Source organism: Pogoniulus pusillus, chromosome 11 (assembly GCF_015220805.1).
Source record: "Pogoniulus pusillus isolate bPogPus1 chromosome 11, bPogPus1.pri, whole genome shotgun sequence".
Classification (NCBI taxonomy): Eukaryota; Metazoa; Chordata; class Aves; order Piciformes; family Lybiidae; genus Pogoniulus; species Pogoniulus pusillus.
Window position 1 is genome coordinate 22,915,145 of NC_087274.1, and position 25,799 is coordinate 22,940,943.

The 25,799-nt window shown below is 40.1% G+C and overlaps 2 protein-coding genes across 3 annotated transcripts in view; one reads left to right on the forward strand and one right to left on the reverse strand.

Annotated features, from left to right (window-relative positions):
* The window catches only part of CLNK (cytokine dependent hematopoietic cell linker), an 18,208-nt gene extending 17,496 nt beyond the window's left edge, over nucleotides 1-712 (forward strand). Inside the window, 1 exon segment of the mRNA XM_064151844.1 lies at nucleotides 3-712. Within this exon segment, the coding sequence (XP_064007914.1) occupies nucleotides 3-98 (96 nt within the window). The 3' untranslated portion in view covers nucleotides 99-712.
* On the reverse strand, nucleotides 621-12,091 carry ZNF518B (zinc finger protein 518B). 2 transcript variants are annotated; one of them, XM_064151443.1, is made up of 2 exons: nucleotides 11,838-12,091; nucleotides 621-6,973 (listed from the first exon to the last, which is right to left on the reverse strand). In XM_064151443.1, the coding sequence occupies exon 2, from the start codon at nucleotides 6,765-6,767 to the stop codon at nucleotides 3,546-3,548; it is 3,222 nt and encodes a 1,073-aa protein (XP_064007513.1). In that variant the 5' UTR covers nucleotides 6,768-6,973; nucleotides 11,838-12,091; the 3' UTR covers nucleotides 621-3,545. The 2 variants fall into 2 exon arrangements, with proteins under 2 accessions (XP_064007513.1, XP_064007512.1); XM_064151442.1 differs by having other exon boundaries at nucleotides 11,795-12,091.
* Between the last annotated feature and the right edge of the window lie 13,708 nt (nucleotides 12,092-25,799).

A 25,799-nucleotide genomic window follows, 5' to 3' on the forward strand; every position in this document is an offset into this window, starting at 1 on the left:
CCAAGATGGTTTTCACTTTAGTGCCACCCACATTTTTGTATGTGAATAGCACAAAGAAACACCATCAGCCCTTCAGTGAGAAGCTCCCCATATTCTGATGCATTCTAAATGCCTCACTAAAAATTAGTCTCCACTTGAGAATACAGATCCCACCCATTTCTTTGATTCCTGTAGTCTGTCTTTGAGATAACAAATATGTGCCACCGTATTAAGTCACAGCAAAGTGTGGACACAGACTCCTGATACTTAGTAACAACTTATCTTGCACTCTACCTTCTATCTCAAGACCAAACCCAGATCCCATTTTTCCTACCTACACGCCACTGAAGCCCAGTTTCTAGCAAAACCTAATAAAGTATACTTTATTTTTGCTTTTAAAAATAAATATGAAATGGTATTTGTCAGAGTACTCTGTTTAACAGTTTCAGTGTGCCCAATTAGCCATGATCAGCAGCCACTGCTGTCAGCTGATACTCGTGGAAGAGCAGATTCTAAAGGTAGCTTTAATGATGTGTATTCTATAATTGACACTTATTTCGCTTAAGAAGCAAACAGCTGTATCCAATCTAAGCCTTCAAACACACACAAACAGTCCCTTTGAACTCATAGCAGTGCAGAGATAAAAACTATCAGTAGGTACAGTATATGTATTTCAAGCTCCGCAAGAAAATGTTTCAGTGTGCATCAAAAATGACGAGGTGGTATTCTTCCAGCAAAAAATACAGTGATATTTATTAATATCATTTCAGTTTTTAAGGCCAGACTAAATTCATTATAAATAAGCAAGGCAAACTTCAGTATTTGTCTGCAAAGCATCCATACTCCTCTAAGCACACTCAGAAGTTTGACATAGGTAACCGGGATATACCAGGAAAGCAACATTAGTTACTTAATCTTTACACAACAGGAACAAGAATAAAAGCATCCAAGCCCAAAACATGACATTGCAACCCAATTTACCATGTGATATGGAGTAGCCCAAACTGAGAAAGTATTTAGCATTTAGTTGTTACTTCCTTCCAACATTTTTACTTCTCAATGCTGCATCAAAATGCAAGAGAACATTAATTGTAATTGTTTCTCTCAAACCACTGAGACTGTTAAACTTGGGAGGAAATTGTTCTGACATTACCTAATAATAAGAATGAAAATTAAGAAAACAGAAGCTGCTAAAGCAAGATTGTCAGAGCCAATAAAAAGATGCATGATGTAATCTGCTTTAAAAGTTCTCTAGCCACTACAGAATTTAATTTATAAAATATTTTCATGCTAGAAAAAAAAAAAAAATCTAAATCAAACCCACGAAAAAAACCCACAGCTTAAAAGATAATGGCAGTGACATACAAAGCTTTGCAGATGTTTACCAAAACAGTAAACTTGCTGACAAAAAGACAAGCATCACTAGTTCACTGAAATTTTGTAAATTCACAGATTTGTAAAGTCGAGCAGCAACACTTCCCCACCCACCCTGCACTACTCCAGTAGATTCCACGAGTGTTCCAATTTTGCCATAGACAAGTCTTACAAAGCAAATTCAAAACTATTTATTTAGTAGCTTCTACAGGAACAAAATTAATTCAAACAGCAATCTGGACTGAAGGAGTTAAAACAAAGGAGGAATTTTAACCATGGGTTTTCCTTAACAACTTCAGTATTTATTAAATGTGATACGGTAAAAATTTTTAAATGGAAGCTATTTTCACAATCAAAAAATGTAAATAGGTTTGGCATCAAAGTATATGAAGTGAAAAAAAAAAACCCACACAAATCCCTCTAGTGTACCCATCTAAAAAAATAGAATTCCATTTGAATACAAAATGAGAACTTTCATTTCGTTACTACTGACAAAAGAAAGTTTGTTCTGTGGAACTGTTTAGTCTGATACAAATGATACAAAAATTTCCTATGTGTACATAATGAAAAAGATCCGACTTAAAGCACCAACTATCTGCAGGATTTTAGCAGTACTGAAAAATGATGGGAAAGTAATGTTTTAACTGGTTTTGAAAATAAGCCTCAGTCAGATGTAGTTTTAAAATATTTACATTTCAATGCAGATATGATACAGACTTTATCAAAACAATGTATCATTTTGCTGGAGTATATATGTAAAAAAAAATATTTCCAGCTTAAGCTGTTTACAAAAAATGCACCAACAGTGGAAAGGGTTAGAAACCACCAGTTTTTCAATGGTAGACCTAGTTCAAACATAGAACACATATCCAGCATTAGAGTCGGAATTGATTTCCTTATTCGTAAAAATGTAAGAAGTTATTTTAATTGTAAATATGTGCTTCAACATAATTCATTCCACACAAGTTTAGAACTGACATTGACAAGATGAAGAAAAACATGTTGTACAGAAACATCTAGACTTCAGTAACATCCATCCCTCTTCTTCAATAAAACTAAACATTTGCAGGGATTTTCCAAAATCCCTGATTTAGGAAAGTGTTTAAGCAACTGAGCAGTGTTTATGCCACACTGCAGTCAGCAGACACATACTGGACATCCACATTTAACTAGGCACATGCCTGTATGAATTGAGGTCTACCAAAAAAAAAAAATCTAACAATATCTAAATTCTTAAGGATGAAACATTGCACTGAAAATCTGGTTCAACACTGTCAGAGTTGTGCAACATAATTTTCCATTTTTAAATCTTCACCTTCAGCAAGTTTTCCCTGTAAATAAACATTAACCCACCAACTAGAGTTCTAACCAACTGCTCAGGTCTGCAGATGTGTTTCTATCAAGCTACACACAGGCTGCTAGAGGGTTTATGTTTCACTATTACTTCTCTCTCCTACCATAAGGCTTGGGCTGATAACTCCAGCCCTACCCATTCAGAACAAAGACAGTAAGGAAAGCTGGCAGTGTTCTGTGCTCTCACATCAACACAATACAGGCTAGGTAAAGACTAAGATACTAAATAAAATTAAACTTCTTAGTGCTATTGGACCTAGTGGGATTAACTCTGATCCCACAGATTCTCCATCTACACCCTCGTATCTCTTCTGAAGTCAGCAGAAATGTTTTTGTTTCACTGAAACAGTGTATTTGCATCGAAGTTTCACTTGCTATGCACAGTGCTTAATTTGCCACTAAAGCCCATGATAGACAGTTGCTGCCCAGAGGATCAAAGGTGTTTTTCAGCACATGTATGAGCAATCTCTGCAACACCATGCTGTAATAAACCAAACTAAGCCCTTTACAAAGATCTCATTGTCTAGGATATCAATGCATACAGACCTAGCATGAACCAGTTGAAGCGCAGTATCCTAGCACAGAGAAAGGTAACTAGAAGAATGTTTGCATAGCAAATCTCTTTCCCAGTTTCTCCTACAGAACAGGTGAAGTTGACCTCTTATACAATGTTCAAACATGAGAGTGCAAGGTAGTGCTTAATCCTCACCATTGGTTTTGCTCTGTCTCTACAACTCTGCTTTCACCTTCCTAACTGTCGAGACTTTTTGCCAAAATGAAGTAGCTGTTGCAGTCTTGCTTTCCAGGCAAGTTAGTGGCACTCATTAAAAATAAGTCTCTCAAAGTTTTTTTGCTGGAAGAGAAAGAACATCCCAGCCCTTGGTTGCCTCTATCAGGTGCCTCTGCCCATGACTTATCCATTCTTCTTGGTCCATATATACTCTTCCACAAAACCAGCACTTAAACAGTGTTTCAGTTGGTGAAGTTTCCACCACCTGGTAGTTGTTTTTATGGGTCTTTTTGAGTTTCATTTTCAGCATACTCTGTTTTTTTGCTTGATTTCCTGTCTCACCATTCTGAAGAGTAAGCCGTTTTCGGTAACGCTTGACACCAAGACAACTACTTGTCCTTTCTGACAGAACTACTTTCAGGACCTGACCTTTATACTTGTTGATAGTCTTCATGACATTAATTATCTCTAGCGAGTCAACATCAGGATGGTTTAGTACCACAACTGGCTGGTTACGACGAGGACATTTTATTAACTGATTTGCTCTCAGAGGGACAAGACGAAGACGTCTTGCTGTCAACAGATACGACATGTCTGAACTAGAACTGGTTTCTGACTGAGTTCTTGTTTTCTTCTTGGGAAGCTCCCTGAAGCCTGCTTGCTTTCCTTTATTTTTGGGACTTTGTTGACTTTTTGAGTAGGGTTTCCTCTGTTTATTCCCATCACTGCTTTTCTGATATGGTACAGTACTTTCTTTGCTGATATTTTTAATGCTTGCCTCTCGCTTTGGTCTTTGTCTGAGTGACATACACTGGGACTCAGCATTTGGTTCACTCTGACTAGGCAAACATGGCAAATTATTGCTAAGTGTCTCCGAAATGCTGACAGGAACTGGGCGAGGCAGAAACATTTCATTGCAATACACAGAAGGAGCTGCTGTTTCACTACTGCTTTCTACTCTATTTAAGCTTGGACTGCTGGTAACATTCAGCACTCTCAGCACTGTCCCTTTGGGGATAAACACTGGAGTAGCAACATGGGAGTTTTTAGTTACTCTGCTTTTAGATGTTCTTGCAAATGTAAGTAACTCATCTTCATTGTGGTCTTTGCTACTAATCACATCAATACCAGCATGCTCTTGAGGTAAGGGTGCAGATTCTCCCACTTCAGTGGCTGCGAGAAGTCCCTCACAGCCTGATGAATCTTCTTGAGGGAAAAGCATCTTTTTACCAGAAGCCTGACATCTCAGTGGCATGGGTTTCACATTGTATTCAGCAGCAGATATGAGCTGAGCAATCTTTCTACACAGCAATGTTGCTGACTTCTTATTACATGTTGCATCATCCCATCTTACACCCTCTGGGACATTTTCAGCCCCAGAGCTAAGAGAAAATACAGATGAAATAACAGGTCCTTCAAAAGTGCAGCCTTTGTTTTGCATCTTCTGAAGCTCTAATGATTCCAGAAGATGACTGGATTGTTGACATATGGTTTCACCTCTCTTTACTCTGCTAAAGCCAAAAGTCACATCCTTACAAGGTGAAGCTTTAGTGACAGGAAAGTCTTTTCCTGCTTCAGATGACACAACAGATTTTTTGTCAAAACCCTTACCAGCTAACTGTGCTTCTGCAGAGCTGCCTGGCAGAGTCCTACATTCTTTGTTATCTATTTTCAGAGTCAATGCATCCTTTTGTTTAAGAACTAAGGAAGAAGAATTCTCGCCCTCCTGAACAGCCTCTACTAAAACGTTCTTGGAACTTTTATCTCCAGAAAGAGCAGCATACTTCAGAGATCTAGTCACACCTTCTTCATAACAGTATAAGTCATAATGCACGTTGTTTTTTCCACCTACTTCCCACCTTGAGGATTGAAGATCATTTTTTTTTTCAGTACTATTAATTAGCAAAGATGGAGAACAAAGTTCTATAACACCTGAATGAACATCAATACCTTTCACCAAATGAAAGCATAATTTTGATGCATCTTCTCTCTGTGTAGATACAGAGTTACAGTCCATGAGTTGAGAATCAGAAAAACATTCAGAGTTCTTGTCGTATGAACTATGCAAATTAAGTTGGTTGCTAATACTGGATAATTTGTCTACATTCACTTCCATGGTTAGTAACTCATTTTGAGAGATAGATGTTTTTTTTCCTTCTGCAGATGGCTCTCTACTCTGATTCTCAAGTTCCTCTCCAGCACCATTCACAGGTTTGTAAGTTGCTTCCTGCAGAGGAATTAGTTTAAGAACCAGCTGTTGTGCTCCATTCACTATTTTAATCTCTACTATCTGAGCTAAACAGTTAGAAGGAACTACAAGTTCAGATGGTGCAATTACTGTTAAAGGCACCCCAGGTTGTAAAGGCTCTGTTTTGGGGGAATAAACCTCAACTTCCACACTTTGATTCTCACACACACTCATTTCAGACACCTCAAATACAGTTTTATCCTGGACAGATGCTGTGTTTATGCTACATTCCACATCAGGAGATGAAGAGACTGTTTTAGTTGCTTTACTTGGAATTCTGGAAAGCATCTTTGATGACAAATTTGAAAGTTCATTCTGGAAAGGAATTTTATCATACTTCTGCTTTTCAGTTAAAGTGCTTTGTCTTGGCTTCTTTTGCTTGTGGTCTATGGCACCTGCCAACTGCTTGGAGGGTGCTTCATGTACTCTCCTTGTATGTTTTACTATGTAGTCATGTCTGACTGCTCCATACTCACAGTACTGGCACCGATATGGAAAAGTTCCTGTGTGTATCACCAAATGTTTCTGGAACTCTCCTTTGGTGTAGGATATGTAACCACAGTGGGAACAAATAAATTTGATTTCTTCATGTTGGCCTACATGCTTTTTATACTGTAAAGGATCCTTTGTTGAAAATCTACATTTATCACAGTAGTATTTACCTGGCAGAAAGTTTTTAACTTTAAATGTTCTCTGGAGTTGATCTGGGGAATTTTTTTCATGTTTCTCAAACTGTACGGCATTGGCACCATCAGGAACAAAATGGAAAGCTGGTGGAGTATTGTGACTGCACTTCTTGCAGATGAAACTTTTGTCTTCGATCCACCCAGGTGTCTTATGCTTTTCTATGTCTTGCACTGAAATTTTCTGAACACTTCTGCATTTTGTACAGCTTATCAGTGACAGCTTGTTGTTCTCAGCCTCAGTCCCTTGGTAAAAGCAGTTTTGGCCATCATCCCCTTTTGACGGATTTGCTTTATCCTCAGAAGATTGCTTTGGGGATGTAGTTAAAGAATTATTTTTATCATTAACTTGGCCAGAGTACAATGTTGGTAAAATTTCCCTCATTTTTTTCAGCTGCATTTCAGAAGATGTGCCTGTGCATGAGCTCTGCCAAAAAGCAGCAAGAGACGAGATGTTTTCTTGATGATAATCTTGTGTGTGCTACTCATTGATCAATCATTCAGGCTACCAATTCACAGAACATATACTTCAGAAGAACTGGTGTTCAAGCAACTCCATCCACATTATATTCTGTGTTCTTCATTTTATTCAATCAACTTGCAGCACTAAAGAATAAAAAGAAAAAGATTAAGTCAGTTCTGTTTCATGATCACTGAAATACAATGAACTAATAATTGAACTATTAGTGGACTACAGGAATTTTACGGTGCAAGCCTACTGTTACTACACCACTGACTGCACTGTGCACATACAACCATTATCTCTGAGCAAAATATATCCAATCAAATAATCCTTTAACATTTGCTCTTATTCAAAATGCTCATAAGTTCATAAAATTACCTGCTACATATGAAAACCTAAAGAGCTTATGCTGTTTCTTCCACGTCACAAAATATTTTACATGTCAGAAATGTATTGATAAGCCTAACAGGAAAAACTCTTGGTAATAGAATTGGGCAGCAGAATATTACACCAGTTCATACACAGCCCTTAACTCAAGTAAAGACATTACAAACACTGCAAATGTCACTCATTTGTAAAGCCCATCAAAAGAAAAGGAATGACTACAGTGGTTACCAGAAAGAGACAACTATGCATTTTGGGTTTTTTTAAGGATTTTTAAATTATCATGGAAATTCCTTAAGTATAGAAAGAAGTTCTTTTCTAATTGGTGCCAACGTGTTGAACACCAATTCATAACAACACATGATTCATACTTTGTGTGTTCTCAAAGTAATAAAAGTCAAAACAATCTGAAGCTGCAATATTAATTACTTTCACTTCTAATAATATCACAGTGTAATCACTTCCAAGTATGTGGACAAGCATATAAATAATTCACTCCTACCCAATAATAAAGAATGTGTCAATCAAGCAAAATAAACAATTCAGTGGAAGGCAGGAGGTGAACATTAGTATCAGTGCAAAGACACGCTTAGCTCCTGCAGTGTACCTGGCCCCATAAGTTCCAGCATTCATGCTGTTTCTTTTCAATACTTAACATGAATGAGACCTCAGCCTTCAAGCTCTTGGCAAGACCATGAGACCACTCTTACATGGGAAATAAACTGCTAAATTTGCCTTTTGAGATAGACATAAACCAAAGTCTAATGAAAAAAAACAAGTGAAATCTATTCAACATCTTTCCTATTCAAACATTTTTACTTACATTACATACTGTTGCACAAATCTGCATTCACAGAAAGACTCTGTTTCATAAGGTAATTTCTAGATTCCTGTAGGTTTCCGTATCTCCTACAGAAAACTCTGCTTCTGAAATCCAGCTTCTTTCCAAGTCTATCTAGAGAGCAGGGTCTGATTTGGGCTCTAAAAGCATAGTGCTAAGTAGCATCCTATTACAATAATCCTACAGGAATGAGGAAAACTTCACACTACAGTACATCTCCACAATGGCTTGACAGAAGAAAATATCTGATTCAGGAAGTTTCTTCCTGCACGTGCTCCATCTGTCAATATCTCTAACTGCTATAGGAATGCTGCTCTAAAGATGGGGCTCTGCTAAGAGCAAGAATATTGATGTAATGTCAAACAACAGCAAAAATAATTTAGAAAACTGGCTAAGGACACCATAATGGGCTTTTCATTCTTTAGCAGATGGATGGCTACACACACAGAAAACTCCTCAGGAGGAATTCTTAGGACCGTAGCAATCTCACTCATTGCAATGCAGACAGCTGTACTTCCATACATGAAAAAACAAACATGAAAATCCCATCAACAGCAGCCTCCCAGGAAAGAGGAAAGTATATTTGCCTACGGTGTTGTGATCTGAAGATTTTTAAGTCATTTTAATATTGGTAACATTACACCCTCATTTACTCAGATTCTAGAGGAAAGAAAAACAAATGCTTTTGATAGGCTCAAGTGGACCATTCTTCCCCTGTTAATACCACTTCTTAGATTTCATCACAAGTGTGATGGTAGGCCTATGTTCAGGAGATCCACTGCTTTATTTCAGGACAAATAAGAGATCTTGATAGGCTCAAAATCCAGATCAAAGGTGCTTTGAAGATTTTTATTCAGCTTTAAGAGAGACCTAGGCCTGAATTTGAATGGAAAAGTGAAGATGGATCAGTATTTGCCTTTCTTTTGCTGTTAATGGCTACCCATTGATATGGAAACCTCCTTTGTATGAACTAAAGAGAAGCACAGAACACTTCATATCAATATTCTTGATCACACAAAGAAACACTGTAAACTTCACCTTATAGGACAACGTCAGAAAGGAACCACCACCTTTAAAGAGCAAGAAAGAACAAGAAATACCTCCAAACATTTTAAAAATGCTTCAGTTTACCAAGCACATCTGAGCTGCTCAGTTCAAGAGGACAGTAGAAAAACTGAAGAGGCATGTTGAAGAACAGGCTAGCAAACACTCTAAACTTTCCTAACTCAGATAGCTTTATATATTAAAGTAAAACCAAAGAGGCATATAACCCCCAAACTAAGCTTTCAATCAGAATTTAGTTGAATTTTTTTCAATTAAGAGCACACAGACTAATCCAAAGATATTGTTCAAGGGTGAAGAATGGAGTAAGATACCAGTAGTGCTAGAATCAATTCCAGTTCTTGTCTCTATAGGAATGGATTCAGAATGCTTGTAAAGGTATTCTGAAACACAGTGGTACCTGAATTAGGGTAAACTAAAACAAAATAGAGGCCCTACTCTTGAAGGGAAAAAAAAGAAAAGGAAGCATTGAAGCAGGAACTTAGAGGTACATGGGAAAAGGACAACAGAAGGCAGACCAAACTTTCTCAATGACTCTTAACACGGTATCTCCTGTTCAGTCATATATAAGAAGTGAGGTATTTAGTAACATTAAATATCCCAGTATTTCACACAGCACTAATGTATCTTCATTCTTGCTTCTCTAGATAAAGATCAATAATCCAGAGGAGTGAAAAGGTATTCCAGACAGTGGCTATTCCATTTGCATAAAGGTTAGAGAGGAAATATCAATAAAAAACAAGAAAAACAGGTAGAAGCATCCTCTGCAGCCAGACTGTGCCAAATTCATCCAAAACAAGCTTTTTTTGCACTGCTGATTACAAACCACTGCTGTAGCCACTGTAAGACAAGAATAGGCAGTACCTTCCCATTGTTGTGTACTTCTGAAATTTCCATTTACTTACAATACAATAAAACTTCATTCACCATTTCAAAGAAAAAACACTTATTTTCTGGTTTGGGGGAGTTTTTATCCTAATTTTTAGGCTGCCATCAGCGAAATGGGTGTGACAAGCAGCGTGCATTTGTTACATGTGATCAAGTAAGACCTTACTTCAACAAAACACACTAGGAGTGCATGCAACAATCGACGTCTGATTTAGTATTAAAGAGCACATAAAAGTCATCTCTTAAGAGAAGAGTTTAAAATATAACTGGAAGACACTGTGCTTCACTGCATCAGGAAGATATAGTCTGTATAATTTGAGCCTCAGTGAAAAGCCTCTTAAGCTTGAAATTACCTTCTCTGTATTTTACCATTATATACATAACATATACTATGCATTTGACAACAAACCCTATCTGTTAAGCAGAGTTAACTAACTGCTCTACTGACCAACTAGGTAGCTGCAATTATGAGTCATTAATTTTACTCTTAATGACTGGGTCAGAACCAATGTGCTTCACTCAATTCTTTTAATCAGTACAATGTTGAGTTTGCACTGTAACCAAACTACTCATTTTATCTACTGATTCTTACAAAGACATTTTGTTTCACAATAATCACACACTCCTAACACTGTTTTGTATTTCAAATTGAGATGAGGTTTTTCCATCAAATAAGGAATGTTAATGCAGAGAATTAAGAACAAAGACCATGCACCAGGTTTCCAGAGGATACTTTTATTATAAAATATACACTCATTTCACCCTACCCAACAAAAAAAATTGATGACATTCGAAATTTTTACTACCTGTGGTCTAAATGTGAAACACCGCCTGAAAATAAACCACTATTTTGAGGATGCCTAAGTGAAAAAATGCCCAATTTATTGACATTTACTGTCACAGTAAGAAAATGGGTACACATATGAGCTATACAGCATTCCACTGGAATAGAGGTCTGTTCTCTGTGGCTCTAGGATTGAGGCCTAGCTTTATTTGTATCTGAAAGATACACATTTCTGACATATTCGGTTGCTTGATGGTCTTCTCGCAGTAAGCTAACAACTACTGCACTGAAAGCAGCATTTCAGAGGTTTTTCGGAGATGTTTACACAGTTGTGTATCATTACATCTGTGATCAACCTTTAAACTGATGCTGCACATTTCATCAATTCAAACAACCTAAGACCATTCCCAAAGTCTTTCTCTATGTCCAAATGACAAAGACTGGTATTTGGCTTTATCTTACTCTAAGCTTTAAGGCCCCTAACTAATAAAGCAAGGACAAATAGCATAGAAGAAAATGTCAGAGGAGAAGGAATAGTCCCCTTAAAAGCACATATTCTTCCATATCCAGCTCTCAAAGTCATGTAGATGCAAAAAATTTGTTTATACAGATTTAAATCTCGCTAGAATTAGCTACATGCTGCCTGCATGTGCAAGAAAAGGGCCTTGGCTAGATCCATGTATTGTAGCAACAATACAGAGCACAATGTAAGCAAAATCCTTCTGAAAAAAAATAGTTTTCTTAATAAAATAGACCTTCTTTAGATTAAATATATATGTTAGGGCACTTTGGCTACATCGCTGGATCATTTATTTAGAAGAAATCCAACTTATTTATACATCTAATTCAAGTGTCAAATGCAATGCCTCTCTATGATAGATTCTCTTTCAACAGTCCTTGATTTAGGATTTACTGATGCAAATCTTACGCCCAAATACTCTCAAGAACGCAAATCACATCGAAAATACAGAATCCTCTATTTTAATCAGTAATACAGTTACTAACCCGAATGCTTCTTTCCTTCAGGCAGAAGACGAAGATGACAAACCTGGACAACAGCTTCACAGCCCAGACGAGCCTGAAGCAGGCTGATGGCGTCCATGAGACAGCAGCACCCGCCAGCCAACACTTCAAAAAACCCTTTTCTTGGGCATCCTGCCCACCCTCGCATATGTGCTGCTGCCTCTCCAGGGAAAAGCCGCTCCCGTCGCTCACAGCCCGTCTCCAGAGGCCGATTCCTGAGGCTGGCCAGGGGAAGACGGCGGGCGGGCGGCGGACCCTCTGCAGGCCGCAGACCTCCGCCCGCCACCGCCGCCGCCAAGGAGCCGGCTCCGCCCGCGCCGCCGCGCAGCGCCGCCGACAGCCCGCAGGGGGCAGCACCGCGTGTACCGCCGGGCCGCAGCCCGCGCCGGCCACCGGGACCTCCGCGCCGGCGGGCGGAATAGCGGGCAGCAGACAGCAGCCACCGTGCGGGGACGAGGGGGCTGGGGCAGCCCTACCTGGCTCGGAGATAAGACGAGGAGAATATACGACTGCCTCCATCAAGGGCAGGCCTCGCAGTCGGCAATGCTTCCGTTGTCTTCAGATGCACAGGAAACACCGATCCTAACACTCTCCGGCCCGCAGTCCTCCCGCCCTCCACCTCCTCTCTGAAGTGCTTACCCCAGGCGAAGACTGGCGAGACCCTCGCTACTGCCTCCTCAACACAGCCCGCCCTGGCGATCGGAACTTTCTTCACCGGCCGCGGCGACTCCGCGCCGCCCTATTGGCCAACGCTACACCGCTGCTCCCGCCAGCGGCCCCGTGTAGAGCTCTACCGAGGCGCCCCGGGCTCAGCAGCGGCGGCGCAAGCGCGCTGCGGACCCCAAGCCGGCCCGGGCTGGCGGGAGGCTCCTTGGGGAAGCGGCAGGCACTGAAGTAGCACCTCGAGGAGCTCCGGGAAGCTCAGCTCACACTCATGTGAGACTTAGCATCGAACGGGCAATGGAGTGCGAGGGATGGGGGAAAAGCTGGGCAGGTGTTGAAACAGCTGAAGATGGCAGGGCAAGGGCATAGGAGAAGATGCACCCTTGGCTTTGTAACAACAAAGTTTGTTGTTACAGATAATCTCGCTATATTCATAGAATCGTGGAATTGTTTTGGTTGGAAAAACCTCTAAAATCATAGAGTCAAGTCAGTTCAGACTCTTCCAAGTCTGGTGTTAAACCATGTCCTTCAGCACTGTATCTTTTCAACACTTCCAAAGTCGGGGATTCAACTACATCCCTGGGGAGCCTATTGCAGTGTTCATGATTTTTGAGTAAATATTGCCGTGTTTTATTCGTATATAACATGTCACAGATCAGTTAACTAACACGATGATGTAGTAGTTGCGTATTTTCAGACGCTTCTTACAAAATCCAAATTGCTCTTCAAATAAACTGCTTGTGGTCAAATTGAAGGGGAAAAATAAGGATTTCAGCTGCAAGCATCTTGCCCTCTAAATGTGCCTTTAACATCACTGCAGTACCTAACCATGGCAGATTACATTTTGGACAGACAAAAGTGATGCACAGTGAGGAAGAACGTCCTAACTTCAAATAGAAAATGATGAGCTCCAAGCTGCCTAGTACCATGCAGAAGCAATACCTTTGAATTACGTTTCTGTGAGAAGCTCATTTCAGTGTTCAGTAGAGTTCAGAAAAAGAAGCTATACACAGAGATTTGAAAAGGAACAGAGAACAAGGCAATGTTGCTGTGTAAATCCACTACTTGATCATGTCTTGAAAGCTGTTGGTGGTTCCAAGTTCCCTCAGCTCAGGAAAGACAGAATAGTAGTGGGGAAAGGTTTGAAGAAAGGTAAAAGGGATGATCAAAGGTACTTTGCTCTCAATTTTCATATAAGGAACAACCAAATAAGTTTCTGTCTAGAAAAGACTATTTATATAAGTAGTAATGTAAATATGTAAATGTAATGTAAAGAAGCACAGGTGAGAGTTGTGTATGGGGATCCTATGAAGCCATCAGGGAGAATCTGCACTTCCTGACATGTCAGCTACTCTGCAAAGATGATGACGTGGTGTTACAAAAATCACTTCTCTAAGTTTTCAATATGAAAGTATTAGTCTTTGCTATAGGAAAGTGTATTAACTTTGTTAACATGTGTTAGTTCACACTATACACTGCAATGTAATGAGGTTCCTGGAGACCTTGGTGGTGTTCTTGCTCAACTACAAGAAACAGATGGACAGCTCTGGAAATAAAGACTTTGCTTCTTGGGGGCATGGAGCTGTCCATGAAGGATAAAGGATACTCATGGACAACCCAGATAAAGCCAGCATCCTAGCCCCTCTAATACATATTTGAAATCCTCCCAGTATAATGTGATGTTATAAATAAGTAATTCCAGCAAGGCTGACTCTGGGGATACCTGAATCAGTAGACAAGGAACAAGAAGGCTGTAGCTGCTTTGCAAAGTTTTACTGTGATTAGCAGTTGGTAGTGTGGGTCTTACTAATTATTTAGATCATGTTGTACCTGAATGGTTGAAGAGTATAAGAACCGTGTGTAAACTCAGAGTCAGGGTGACCCAGTTTGGCTGGGACACCTCATGCACACGAATAAGTATTCACCCTTGTAATTCTGTACTTTGTTCTCCAGCCTCTCTCAGTCACTCTAGCCAGTTGCACATTCTTGTAACAGTGAGCTACTCTTAGCAGATCATTTTCTTCAAAACCAGAAAAATTAGAAACATCCCTAAACCAAAACAAACTCTTCTATAACACAAGTAATAGATCAAGAAACCCTAGTTAAATATGGGTTTTTTTCAGCTCATCTACTGTATCTGAAACAGTCCAGACTGCAATAAATACAGCTCATGTTGGTAAAACAGGATCAGTTGTCTGATCCACAACATTGGTTAAGTCCTTTTAAGACTCCTTAAAAGACAGCTAGCCTGCTCTGGGGCTAGGAAGGCAATTTCCTGTAACAAATGCAAATACATTATTTGATATTTAAATAAGGCCAAACCAAACAATGTCACCCAAAAGAGCCTTTGTTATGGAAAGCTTGAGAGTCAGTTTTCATCTTCCTCTGTTTTTCAGCTACATAAATTCAATCTCTTCCCTGGATTTTCTAATCCTTTCATTCAAAGCTATTTCATTTCTATTTCCTTTTCCTGCCTGTGAATGCTGCCTCTGAAGAGATGTGTCAGACGCTATCACGTCACAGCTCCTCTTTCTCCCTTAGTCTCCAGCTCTAAACCTATTTAGAATACCACAGAGGGAGTAATTCTGCTGCAGTTAGCACCATTATCACTCCCCTTTCCTTTGCCGTTTGGCAGTCGTCCTTGATGACCTCTGAATTCCCAGCTCTGGAGAGGTCTTTTGTTCCTTTCCAACTTGTCCTGTGACTCCCCCAACCCGCAGCACCAGTTACATACTTGTGAGCATCCCTGCTGGGGACGCTAAAGGCTGGGTCATCACTTAGTAATGGTGAGGGCTGTTACCCAAGGAGAAGATGCTGGTAGTAATGCTACTAATTGGCAGGTGGAAGCAGCAACCAAGCAACTCACCTATTTTACTTCACAGTTGGTCCTAGTTTCTACAGGAAAGACATGATGCATCCTGCATCCTTTACACCATTGCTGTCCCCTTATGAGGCTGGTCCTGTCATGCTCTGTGGGACACATACCAGAATTCACCACAACTCCACTGCTGCTGCTGTTTGTCCTGCTGTCAGCCTTTCATAGGACAGTTTTGCTTGGTTTGTGTGTCATTAAATTCACAGGCCCTCCCAAAGAAAGCAAGAAAGCAACATACTGGAAAACCTGGGAAAAGCCAAGTCAAAAATGAAGGGGGAAAAAAGCACTCTTTGGAGACATTTTGGAGATAATTTGTCTCTGAGCTAATGTAACACTGTCACATAACCCCTTCTCCTGCCCCCCTTCAGGGCACTGACATAACTACAGTCAGGTGGGCTTTTCACTCTAGACTGTGGTAATGCAAACCATAATCTTCCTGCTCAACTCTGGGAAAGGGGAGGAAAGAACTTCTTTTGGATATGTATTCTTGGAATGCACTTGGTAGATCTGAATTATGGTGAACGAAATATTTTGTTTTCCAGGGTGAAAAATATATGACCTTACAACCATGCAGAGCACTAGAAAAGAAAAATGCAATCCTCATTTTCCAAACCGTGCAAGCAGAAACTTCACACAATGAAAATACTCAGGATTTAAAACAGCAGCAAAAGAAGTTTAACTTCTGAGGGTCTCCGAAACCCTCATAATGCAGGATAGGACTCTGAGACTGAAGGAACCAACTCAGTTGTTGCTTTGCATTTCTCCAGCTGATGTTAATGCTGCAGGAGACGTTCCCTGTCCAAGTGGCCAAGCAAAGTGCACACATTGCGTGATGCATTCTAGAGGTCTCTCAGGTACAGGTTGCTGCTTCCTGCTACTTTGTTTGATTGAAGGGCGTTTGAGCTATTAAGAAGTGTCCAAAGGGTAATTTTACATTATGCTGTTAATTTCTGTGAACAACTTTCCGAAACGTTCCATGGCAGTAGGGTGCTCAGATTGTGCAGTACCCAGCGTACGGCTCCTGGTTATCTACTGCCCTCTTGTGGCCACCCTGTAGCCCTGCTGCTATACTCCGTAAAGATTTGCCTGCCTGCTTTCTCATCAGTGTATTGCTGTGACATTGTAGGCTCGCCTGCCGACATTGACCTTCAGCTTAAGGACATTTACATTTCGAGCCTTGGGAAGGGAAAAAAGGGGAAATAAATAGAAGTTTGTCACATTTTCCAATCTTTTCTTTCCACTCAGGTCCCTATTTATCGGTGACCTCACCAACTCACAGATTGTATCTCTTTTGTCCACCTCAAAACAAAGACAGACACAGCCCTGCTTCCCTGTTCCTGAGCTACATGGCAGTGGCTCACTCTGCCTCTCACCAGGCAAAGCGTGTTGTGATAGGGTAGTGGAAAGCAAGGCACTACAGGCACCAGTGGGATTCATTTAGTTGTTGCTCCTTCAGCAAACAATCAGGTTCTACAGTCTTTCAGTGAACTTGGTCTCATTTATGAAGTTGTTCACTTTTAAGTACGAGGGTGAAGGTTGTGTACTGTGTGATCACAAAAGCTTTGATCCCTAGGAAAAACAGGTTAACATATGAAAGATAAAAGACAGATAAGAGTATGGTTAAGATACTTCAAACAGGTTCTGAGCTGATGGAGACAGGAGTTTGTGTGATGGCTTTTCAATGGACAGGCTGTGAACAATCAATAATTAGGAGGAGACTTGGGTATTTTTGTGAAGGGCACCCAAATGATTGCTTCCAAAGAAGGAAGTGAAGCTGAGCCCCTTCTAACACTGTGTTCCTAGCCTGGAGAAGAGGAGGCTCAGGGGTGATCTTATTACTGTCTACAACTACCTGAAGGGACATTGTAGCCAGGTGGGGGTTGGCCTCTTCTCCCAGGTAACCAGCAATAGAACAAGGGGACACAGTCTCAAGTTGTGCCAGAGTAGGTATAGGCTGGATGTTAGGAAGAAGTTTTTCACAGAGAGAGTGATTTCCCATTGGAATGGGCTGCCCAGGGAGGTGGTGGAGGCACCGTCCCTGGGGGTCTTCAAGAAAAGACTGGATGAGGCACTCAGTGACATGGTCTAGTTGACTGGCTAGGGCTGGGTGATAGGTTGGACTCGATGATCTTGGAGGTCTCTTCCAACCTGGTTGATTCTATGATTCTATGATTCTATGATAGCTGAGCTGAGAAGAGCCTCTGAGATATGGACCCAGGGACAGCTGCCCTCAGCTGGACATCTCCAGTAGCAGCACCCAGGAAAGGAGCCAACAAGCAGTGGTGGGGATCCCCCTGCAGCCCACAGCTTCCTGAGGAAGAACAGAGAGGAAATATGAAGTGAATGAAAGCTGAAATCAAAATACACACAGTAACAAGTGACCAGTTCTCTCAGTGATTTTGAACTTATGGGGAGGAACCTAGACATAAATGTTTCTGGACATTTTATTACTTCTTTGCATACATTTTGTTTTGTAATCATCACTGAAATGAAAATGTGCACAGTTGTGGAGAAAGGATTTACTGTTTTAAATAAAAGCCAGTTAATTGACTTTGAATAGATAAGGGATGCAGAAAATCTTATGAATACACCTAATGAGCTTATTTGGCCTTTTGAAGTCAATTTGATGTCTCAACAGGCATCCTTAGTGATATTTTTAGTTGCAGTAAATAATTTCTTGAAATAATGAGGTTTGCAAGAAGGAAATCTTTAGTCATATTAGAATTCCAAGGCTACATTTTCTAGCAGGTGCAAATTGGTATTTTTTTTCAAAGGAAAGTATAGTCTTCCATCTCATTCCTGGAAACCATCCAACATAAAGGGAACCAACAACAGTAAAATTCCAGTGGAGACATTCTTTATGCCTTTACTTTACTGTAGTGCATTTTATTCTGAAAAAAATATTGCTAAAATAAGGCCATGAGCTAAAACTGAATTTATCAAGTCATTAAAGTGGTCCATTCTGATAAGATCTTGAATTTAGACTTGGAACAGCAGTTTTAGTCTAGAAGCAAAACTCTAGTCTGAGTTCATTAAAAAAAAACAAACTGCAGAACACTAAAATTGTAAAGCAGTATTCAACAACCACAGATTTATTTAAATTATTACTACTACCTTTGGCTATTGAGAGCTCTATCAAGAGCTCTTATACAGTGGAATGGCCCCAAGAGTCCACATATGTCTTTGGCTACTAGTAGAATTTTAAAGCCTTTACCCTGTATACATCATTGACATAGAATCATAGAATCATAGAATCAACCAGGTTGGAAAAGACCTCCAAGATCATCCAGTCCAACCTATCACCCAGCCCTATCCAATGAACTAGACCATGGCACTAAGTGCCTCATCCATTTGCTCGTACATTTGACTATATTTCTTCAGAATTAAAATTAAGAAGTGGAAATGGTTTCACCTTCTAAATGGTGTCACTCAATTTTACCAATATTAAGTTTGTTTTGCTTATATTTCTATTTTCTTTATAACAAATGTTTATTGAGACACTTTACAACACAGAAACATCCTGAGGTCTGTATTGCATTCTACATTTTAACTGATCAAAATAAACCACAGAAGTATAATCTGTTCTTTTTATGCTTAGAATTAGACTCCTTCCACCCTGTCTGTCATCTTTATTCCAAATTCCAAAGGCAGGATTCAAAAGCCACTAAAGGTGATAGAATCCTTTCCATTGATTTTAACCAGGCTTTGGTCAGGCTCCAGATGACCTAGATAAGTATGTCAATGAACAATCTGAAACTCATTGAATCTGCTTGTTTACAGAAGCAATGAAGCAGGTCAAAATTCTAATTTAATCTTGCTATACTGGATAGACACTGATGAAGCTGGACCCCAGTCACAGGCAGATTTTAAAGAGACAGTCCTCAAACAACCTGCTGTACAATTGTCATTTAACTACTTTAGTTCTCTGATCTTGATTTCTCTTGATGCAACCTGCTACAGCGTGAACAGAATTAACTCCAGGATGCTGTTTCTGTTCCCTGTCTTTTGTTTTCAATTACTTTTTAATGTTGGCAAAACGGATGCATGCACACAATGTTGCAAAGAGCAGTGCAACAACCTGAAAGTCTGGAGAGAGTTTTACCCCATCAGTCGTCCCTTCAACTGCCTAGGGAAATCTTTGCCTTCAGCTGCTTCTCTCTACCTAGCACAAGTGTCTCTGCATGGCACTTCCTCTCACACACATGCTTCTAGGTTTGAAGTCAGCAGGAATTGAACTGTCACAGATTTTGTTCTTACCACCCCCAACACACACATTTTTCTTAAAAGATGACAGTTGAATTATTATATAGGTTATGTAAAACAAAGTGACTTTTGAGTCCTCACCAATGTTTGCTACACTAGGGGCCACATCAGTTTCAATCTGTTCAGGGTGAGTCTAACCCTCCTCGTGAAGAGGAGGAGACACCAAACTCCAGGATCAGCTCAGCAGGCAGCCAGCATGCGAGCAAACCAGAGGTGAAAATGAAGTATGCACTGCATGGTGTGCATACCTGCTCTAAAACACAAAATAACAAAGGCTAGAAAGAACAGTCAAGCTATTGCCTTTGCACACCATTTCTAAAAGAAACCATCATTCCCACACATTCATAAACCTGGACAAGACTTCAGGTGAAAGCCCCTCTGTGATAAAACCATCACAGCTTTGTTGTCTCCAGAGCAGTGGCCATTTACATCAGCTCTTAGTCCAGAAAGGTAACCCAAAACTTAGGATGGTAAATTCCTCTGAGGGTCAGCACAGAAGCTTTATGTGGTTCTGGGTGATGCTCAGCTCTGGAATGTTATTGTAATCATGGAATCACAGAATGGCTTAGGCTGGAAGGCACCTTAGAGATCATCTACTCCAACCTCCCCACCAAGGACAGGGACATCTCACAATTAGACTCAGCTGCTCAAGGCCTCATCCAGCCTGGCCTTGAACATCCTCAGGGAGGAGGCAGATGCAACCTGCCTGGGCAGCCTATTCCAGAGTCCCACCATCCTCATACCAAAGAAACTCATCCTAAGATCCAGTCTAAACCTACTCTCCTTCAGCTTAAAACCATTCCCCTTTTCCTGTTACTAGACACCCTTATGAAAAGTTCCTCTGCAGCCTTCCTGTAGGATCTCTTATGGTATTGGAAGGCAGTTCTAACATCCCTCCAGAGTCTTCTCTAGGCTGAACAAGCCCTGCTCCCTCAGCCTATCCTCATAGTAGAGGTGCTTCAGCCCATTCGCAACTGCGCTGCTTAGTGGCCTGTTCATAATCTCAGCATGCACTTCAAGTTATATCATTTTTCAAAAGAAAAAACAACAAAATGATTAAGGATTCTGATCCCTCCTCACAGCACACATACACAAAAAAACTTTTACTTCAAGTGTCAAACCTGTCTGCACAACAGGAGTGTGATGGTTTCGGTATTAGAATGAAGCTTTCTATTTACAGCTTAGCACAATATACAAGCAAGTATTTACAATATTTACAGCTATATACAGAAATACACAAGTTAAAAAGTAACACAGAAACACAACAGCCCTCCCAGAAACCAGAGTCCCCAGGAGGAGCTCCCAACCATCCTTCCACCTTCTTTCAACCCCTCTACCTTATCCCAGACTTTGCCTTACGTTCAAGGTGTGTTTGGAGGCTCAGCCAGGGGGCTTAGGAAACAGACAGAATAGTCACACAGACAGCAAGTTAGTGAGAGAGAAATGCATGCAGCCAGAGCCCAAGAGCAACTCCATTATCTGTATTTATGTTCTTGAATTTATACATCTCAGCAAGCCTATGAGTGAAGTAGACATCACCATTGTTTCCTTTGCACAGCCTACAATCTAATTCCTCTCACTAAAATATCCCAGCTAGGCTCAAACTAGCACAAGGAGATAATAAATATTTCAGTGTCAATTACCACATAATATTTGTGTGTTTAGAATTCATTATCATTTATTCCAATGAAATTTTTAAGAATCTGTGCAAATAACTTAAGGTTTCTATTTGCTGTTGTATCAGCATGCAAGAGAGGCTCTAGACATACTGCTGATTTTAGCAACTGGATGCTTGGATGTAAAATGAGCACACTCACTGATGCAGATAAATAAGCCTCAACAGAACACCCACACACTACATTTTCCTCTGTACTACTGCAAGAACAGGAAGAGGAAAATCAAACTCAAGAGAAAACAAAATTAATTATCTTAGCATTGTTTGAATCAATATTCCAAGTGGACTGAAAGCCTAAAACCTGTTAAATGGGAAAATGTACTGGATTGATACTGCTGTACACCACCACTGGAGTACTGCTAGCAGAGAAATGAGATATGGCCATAAAGAAATTTAAACCCATTCAGAAACCTTTTTGCTACTTCTCTTTTTTTTAGCTCACAATAGAACTTAAAATCAGAATCAGGTTTAACCATGTTTCAGTGCACTGACTCTCATCCACCACCACCACCAGATCAAGAAATATTTCCTTTTCTTCTCTCTTCTCCCTACCCAAACATCATGTGTTGTGCTTTCAGAATTGCTGATAGCCTTTTTCCCCAGAGAGTTTCCTTTAATGAATGTTTGGTATGATCAGCAAGTGTTTAATGACAAATCTCGGTCAGAACATAAGGTGTTTGTGGTGGAAGAAGACAGAACAAACAGGGAAAACATATTTGCTGCAGTTTCCAGCTCTATGGCACAGACGTAAGAGAGTCTTGCATGACAGAAGAACGTCTCTATCCTTAACAGCTTGAATGCACAAAGTAGGTAATGACAAGGCAATGAGTGGCAATACGAATTTGCACAGGTCTGTGAACTCTGAATTAATTGTTTGATGCCTGAATCTAATGTTGCAGCATGACCAAGTGCAGCTTGTCAGATGACAACAACAAATTTTGTGAAGAAAAACACTTCAGACATTCAGGATATTCCATATCCACTGCATTCCTCATGGAATATATATGCCACTGAAGGAAAAGTGGGGAGTTATGAAAGACTTCCAAGGAATGAGAAAAGCAAATTGGTATCAGAATAATGGATGATAGATCTAACTTAGCAGAAGGAAAAACACAAACCTCAACCAAACAAAAGCAACACACACACACACACACAAACAACAAAACTCAACAACAACAACAACAAAAAAATTCTTTGTGAGAAAATTATGAGGACATTTTATTAAAAAAAACCAAAACACAACTGTCTATGCTCTAAGGTAGAAATCTTAAGGCTGTCTCATGATGAAAACCTTGTTGAATTAAAATATGCCTCTGAATAAAAAGAGGGGATATTAACCTTTTCTATTCAAATTAGATATGGCTTTGAAGCAGAATTTAAATTGAGTAGTAGCCTGGAAGCTTTGATTTACATCAAATAATTGGGTATGTACTTCCAACATGCAAAGCAGGCCGTGGCTGCTACTTCTGAAGCAAACCAAGAGTTTCCAAATCATAACTGAATTATTGGTAACAAAGGGCCAGGAACATTAGGAATAAAAACCATAAGAAAAGTAATAAGGATCAAATGATTGACACAGGAGGATTTTATGTACAAAATAATGGCCTCTCTGACTGCTGCTGCTCCTTGTCATTGGAATTTAAGTGTCAGCTAAATGCTCAAGTGTTCAGACCAGGCAAACAACTGAACACTGGAAATTACACATAAAAGAACAGAGAGCAGAACAAGGAACATTACAGTTTTTTCTCTGTATGAACACCACGTGCCTGCACCTTGGGTGTTTTGGGATGTTATGACTCTCCCAACCCAGGAACTAGAATGGGTCCAGAGAAGGGCAACAGGGATGATCAGGGTCTGGGCCAGCTGTGTGAGGAACAAGTGCTAGCATGAGAAAGAAATCAGTGAGGACTGAATACAGTAGAGGACTCTGCAGCCATTAGCATCCCAGCAAATAAATAGAGGACAATTGTTTCTTACAGTCCAAGAGACAGAGATATTATTCTCTGGGGAAAGATTTTTGCTAACAGGACATGAAATGATAAACATGAGCAACCCATGCTGGGAAGTGTCCTTGAGTCCATCTTGGACATAAGATACCAGGTGCTGGGTAGCACCCCGTACATGCAGCTGCAGGGGGTGGAGTGCCACCTGCATGTGGGCAGAGTTAGCCAGCCCAAGGGCTGGCCCCATAGATGTTATTGTAATGTCACCTATCCATGCCATGCCAGTAATCCTGGACCAACCGTGAGCTATCCACATGTACCCATCCTAAACTAAGTTAGCTGTGCACGCCTCTTTCCAGAAAGCACATAGCTCACTGTAGCACGGAAATAAAGCAGGGAATGACCATCTAACCATACTGGTGAACCCAGAGTCACTTTATCCCAGATGCAACGCCGGCAATTCTCAAACAAAGCCAGCAGGCAGCAGATGCTAAACAAACAACGGGAGGTGATCTTCCAGGCAATGAGTAAACAAACTACACAAATTCTACCGATAGTGTTGTTCACTGTAAAAGTGTACATGGATTCAGTGAGTGATTGGACAAATGCAGGAAGCAGTAGCCACAGGAGGCTAAGCAGAATGGCATCTTTCTCTCAACATATCCCTGCATTATTGAGGTTGTGCTCTGCACTAGACATCTGCTCTTGGTTGCTACAGATCTTTAGGAAGATCTTTGGCATAACTTGCCATGTCTGTGTTCTCTAGCTGCTGCAGTTATGTGCTTGTATCTTAAACTAATTTAATTTCAGGTTGATGCACAATACAATTTTCTACCCTGTTAAAAGGAAAGGACATGAGCAACAGAGAGCTGTTGCTAGGAATCAGTAAGCTATAATTAAATAATATGCTATTGATGGTGATTTAACCATTGAAAAGAGCCACAGGCATTCTTTATGTAAGAGCAGGTTTGTTACTATAAAAGCAGAAAGAATAAATGAAAAAGTGACATAACAAGATCATAACTTAGAAGTCCAAGAGCATTTGGGATTCCTTAGCATGTAGGAATTTAAGTTATTCATCGATAATTGGTCAGATTTCAGAAAACAGCATAATTGCTTCATATATTTATACACTATGAATACCTGACATATTTTTAAAACATCATCCCTTTAAAAAAATAAGAAATTGATTATTAAAATTAAATGAATTACATTGATTATTAAAATTAAATGAATTAAATTAATATATTAAATAATATGAAATCCACAAGATATGATCCAAAGCTTGAGACACATTGGGCATGGATGTTAAAAAAAATGTTTAAGCTCAGAGTCAGAGAGAAGTTCATTAATTAAGCATGGGAATTAATTCCAGTGGTGTAGGTACCCTTTATGTCCCTTAGCTGAACTAGTTTATGGGAGGATTTATTGTTCATAACACCTGTCAGAGCTGCAAAACAATCCCACGCTGATTGCTCCTCAGGACAATGATGCTTTCTTAGCAAGGCTGCAGAGACAATAGCTGGGGGATGATGGATGTTGGACACTATTTTCAAAGGCTGATACAGCCCTCTAAGACTGACCATCTTGGGCGCCTTCTAGCATCGATCGTCGAAGATGGGGTCCTTCAGAAATTGCTTCAGAAGGGAATGAAACTCCAATTTCACTACTTTCAGTTTCTCTCTGGAGAGCTTATCTCTCTACACTGCTTGTGCACAAGCTTGGGCAATGAGGCTTATTATGCTAATATTGAGCTTTGGGATGTTGCTCCCCTTTGAAGATGTGGCACTGTGTGCCAAAATCCTGTTGGATTTCACAGTAGCATTGCAAAGGCCCTGAGAGTGCAGGCAAAGGATAACAGCAAAGGCCAGGCTCCACACTGGGGCGTAAACACAAACCACAGAAGTCAGTGACTCATTAGTGCAGGAAAGCAGCCTTGGGAGCTGGTTAAAGCTGGTTTTAGTGCATCAAAAAGAGAAAAGATATGTATCTGACCTATGTAAAACATCCCATGTACAGTGAAAACAGAGAGGATAAAAGGGAAGTATAAATAAGTCACAGTCTCCACTAGGGAACAAAGGAAATGCAGGAATAAAAGAATTGTTCCAGCATCCTTTCTGCCTGTCACAGAGGAGAAATATCTGAGTAATGTCACTGCTGTGCTACAGCTGTCACCTTCCTCAGCTTTAGTAGAGAATGAGCACTTTCTGATTTGCTCCCACTCAAAGACATTTTACTTCTGTGATCTAGCAGGTGTATGTAAAGAGTTTCCTTTTATCAAGTAACTCAGTGAAGTAAATAAGTATGTTGAAGAGCAGCTTGTGCCTCTGTTTTTCTGCTCCAACCTTCCCACGGGACAGTGTGATTTATTAGCAAACCAGTGTAAAATAGGTGCAACAGTCATGAGGGTGTGCATGCATTGGAAACAATTAACAGTTTAACAGTGAAATTTAAATTATGAGATATCAAAGTGAACTGTGAAAATTCCTGCTAGAGGAGAAAGACAAAGATGAATCAATGACTTAACAAATATCACTAGATACTTCGTAACTTTTTTTTAAAAGACAT

What these genes read in the sequence shown, in the direction of transcription:
- ZNF518B (XM_064151443.1), bottom strand. Translation starts at nt 6,767, where the DNA reads ATGCAGCTGAAAAAAATGAGGGAAATTTTACCAACATTGTACTCTGGC.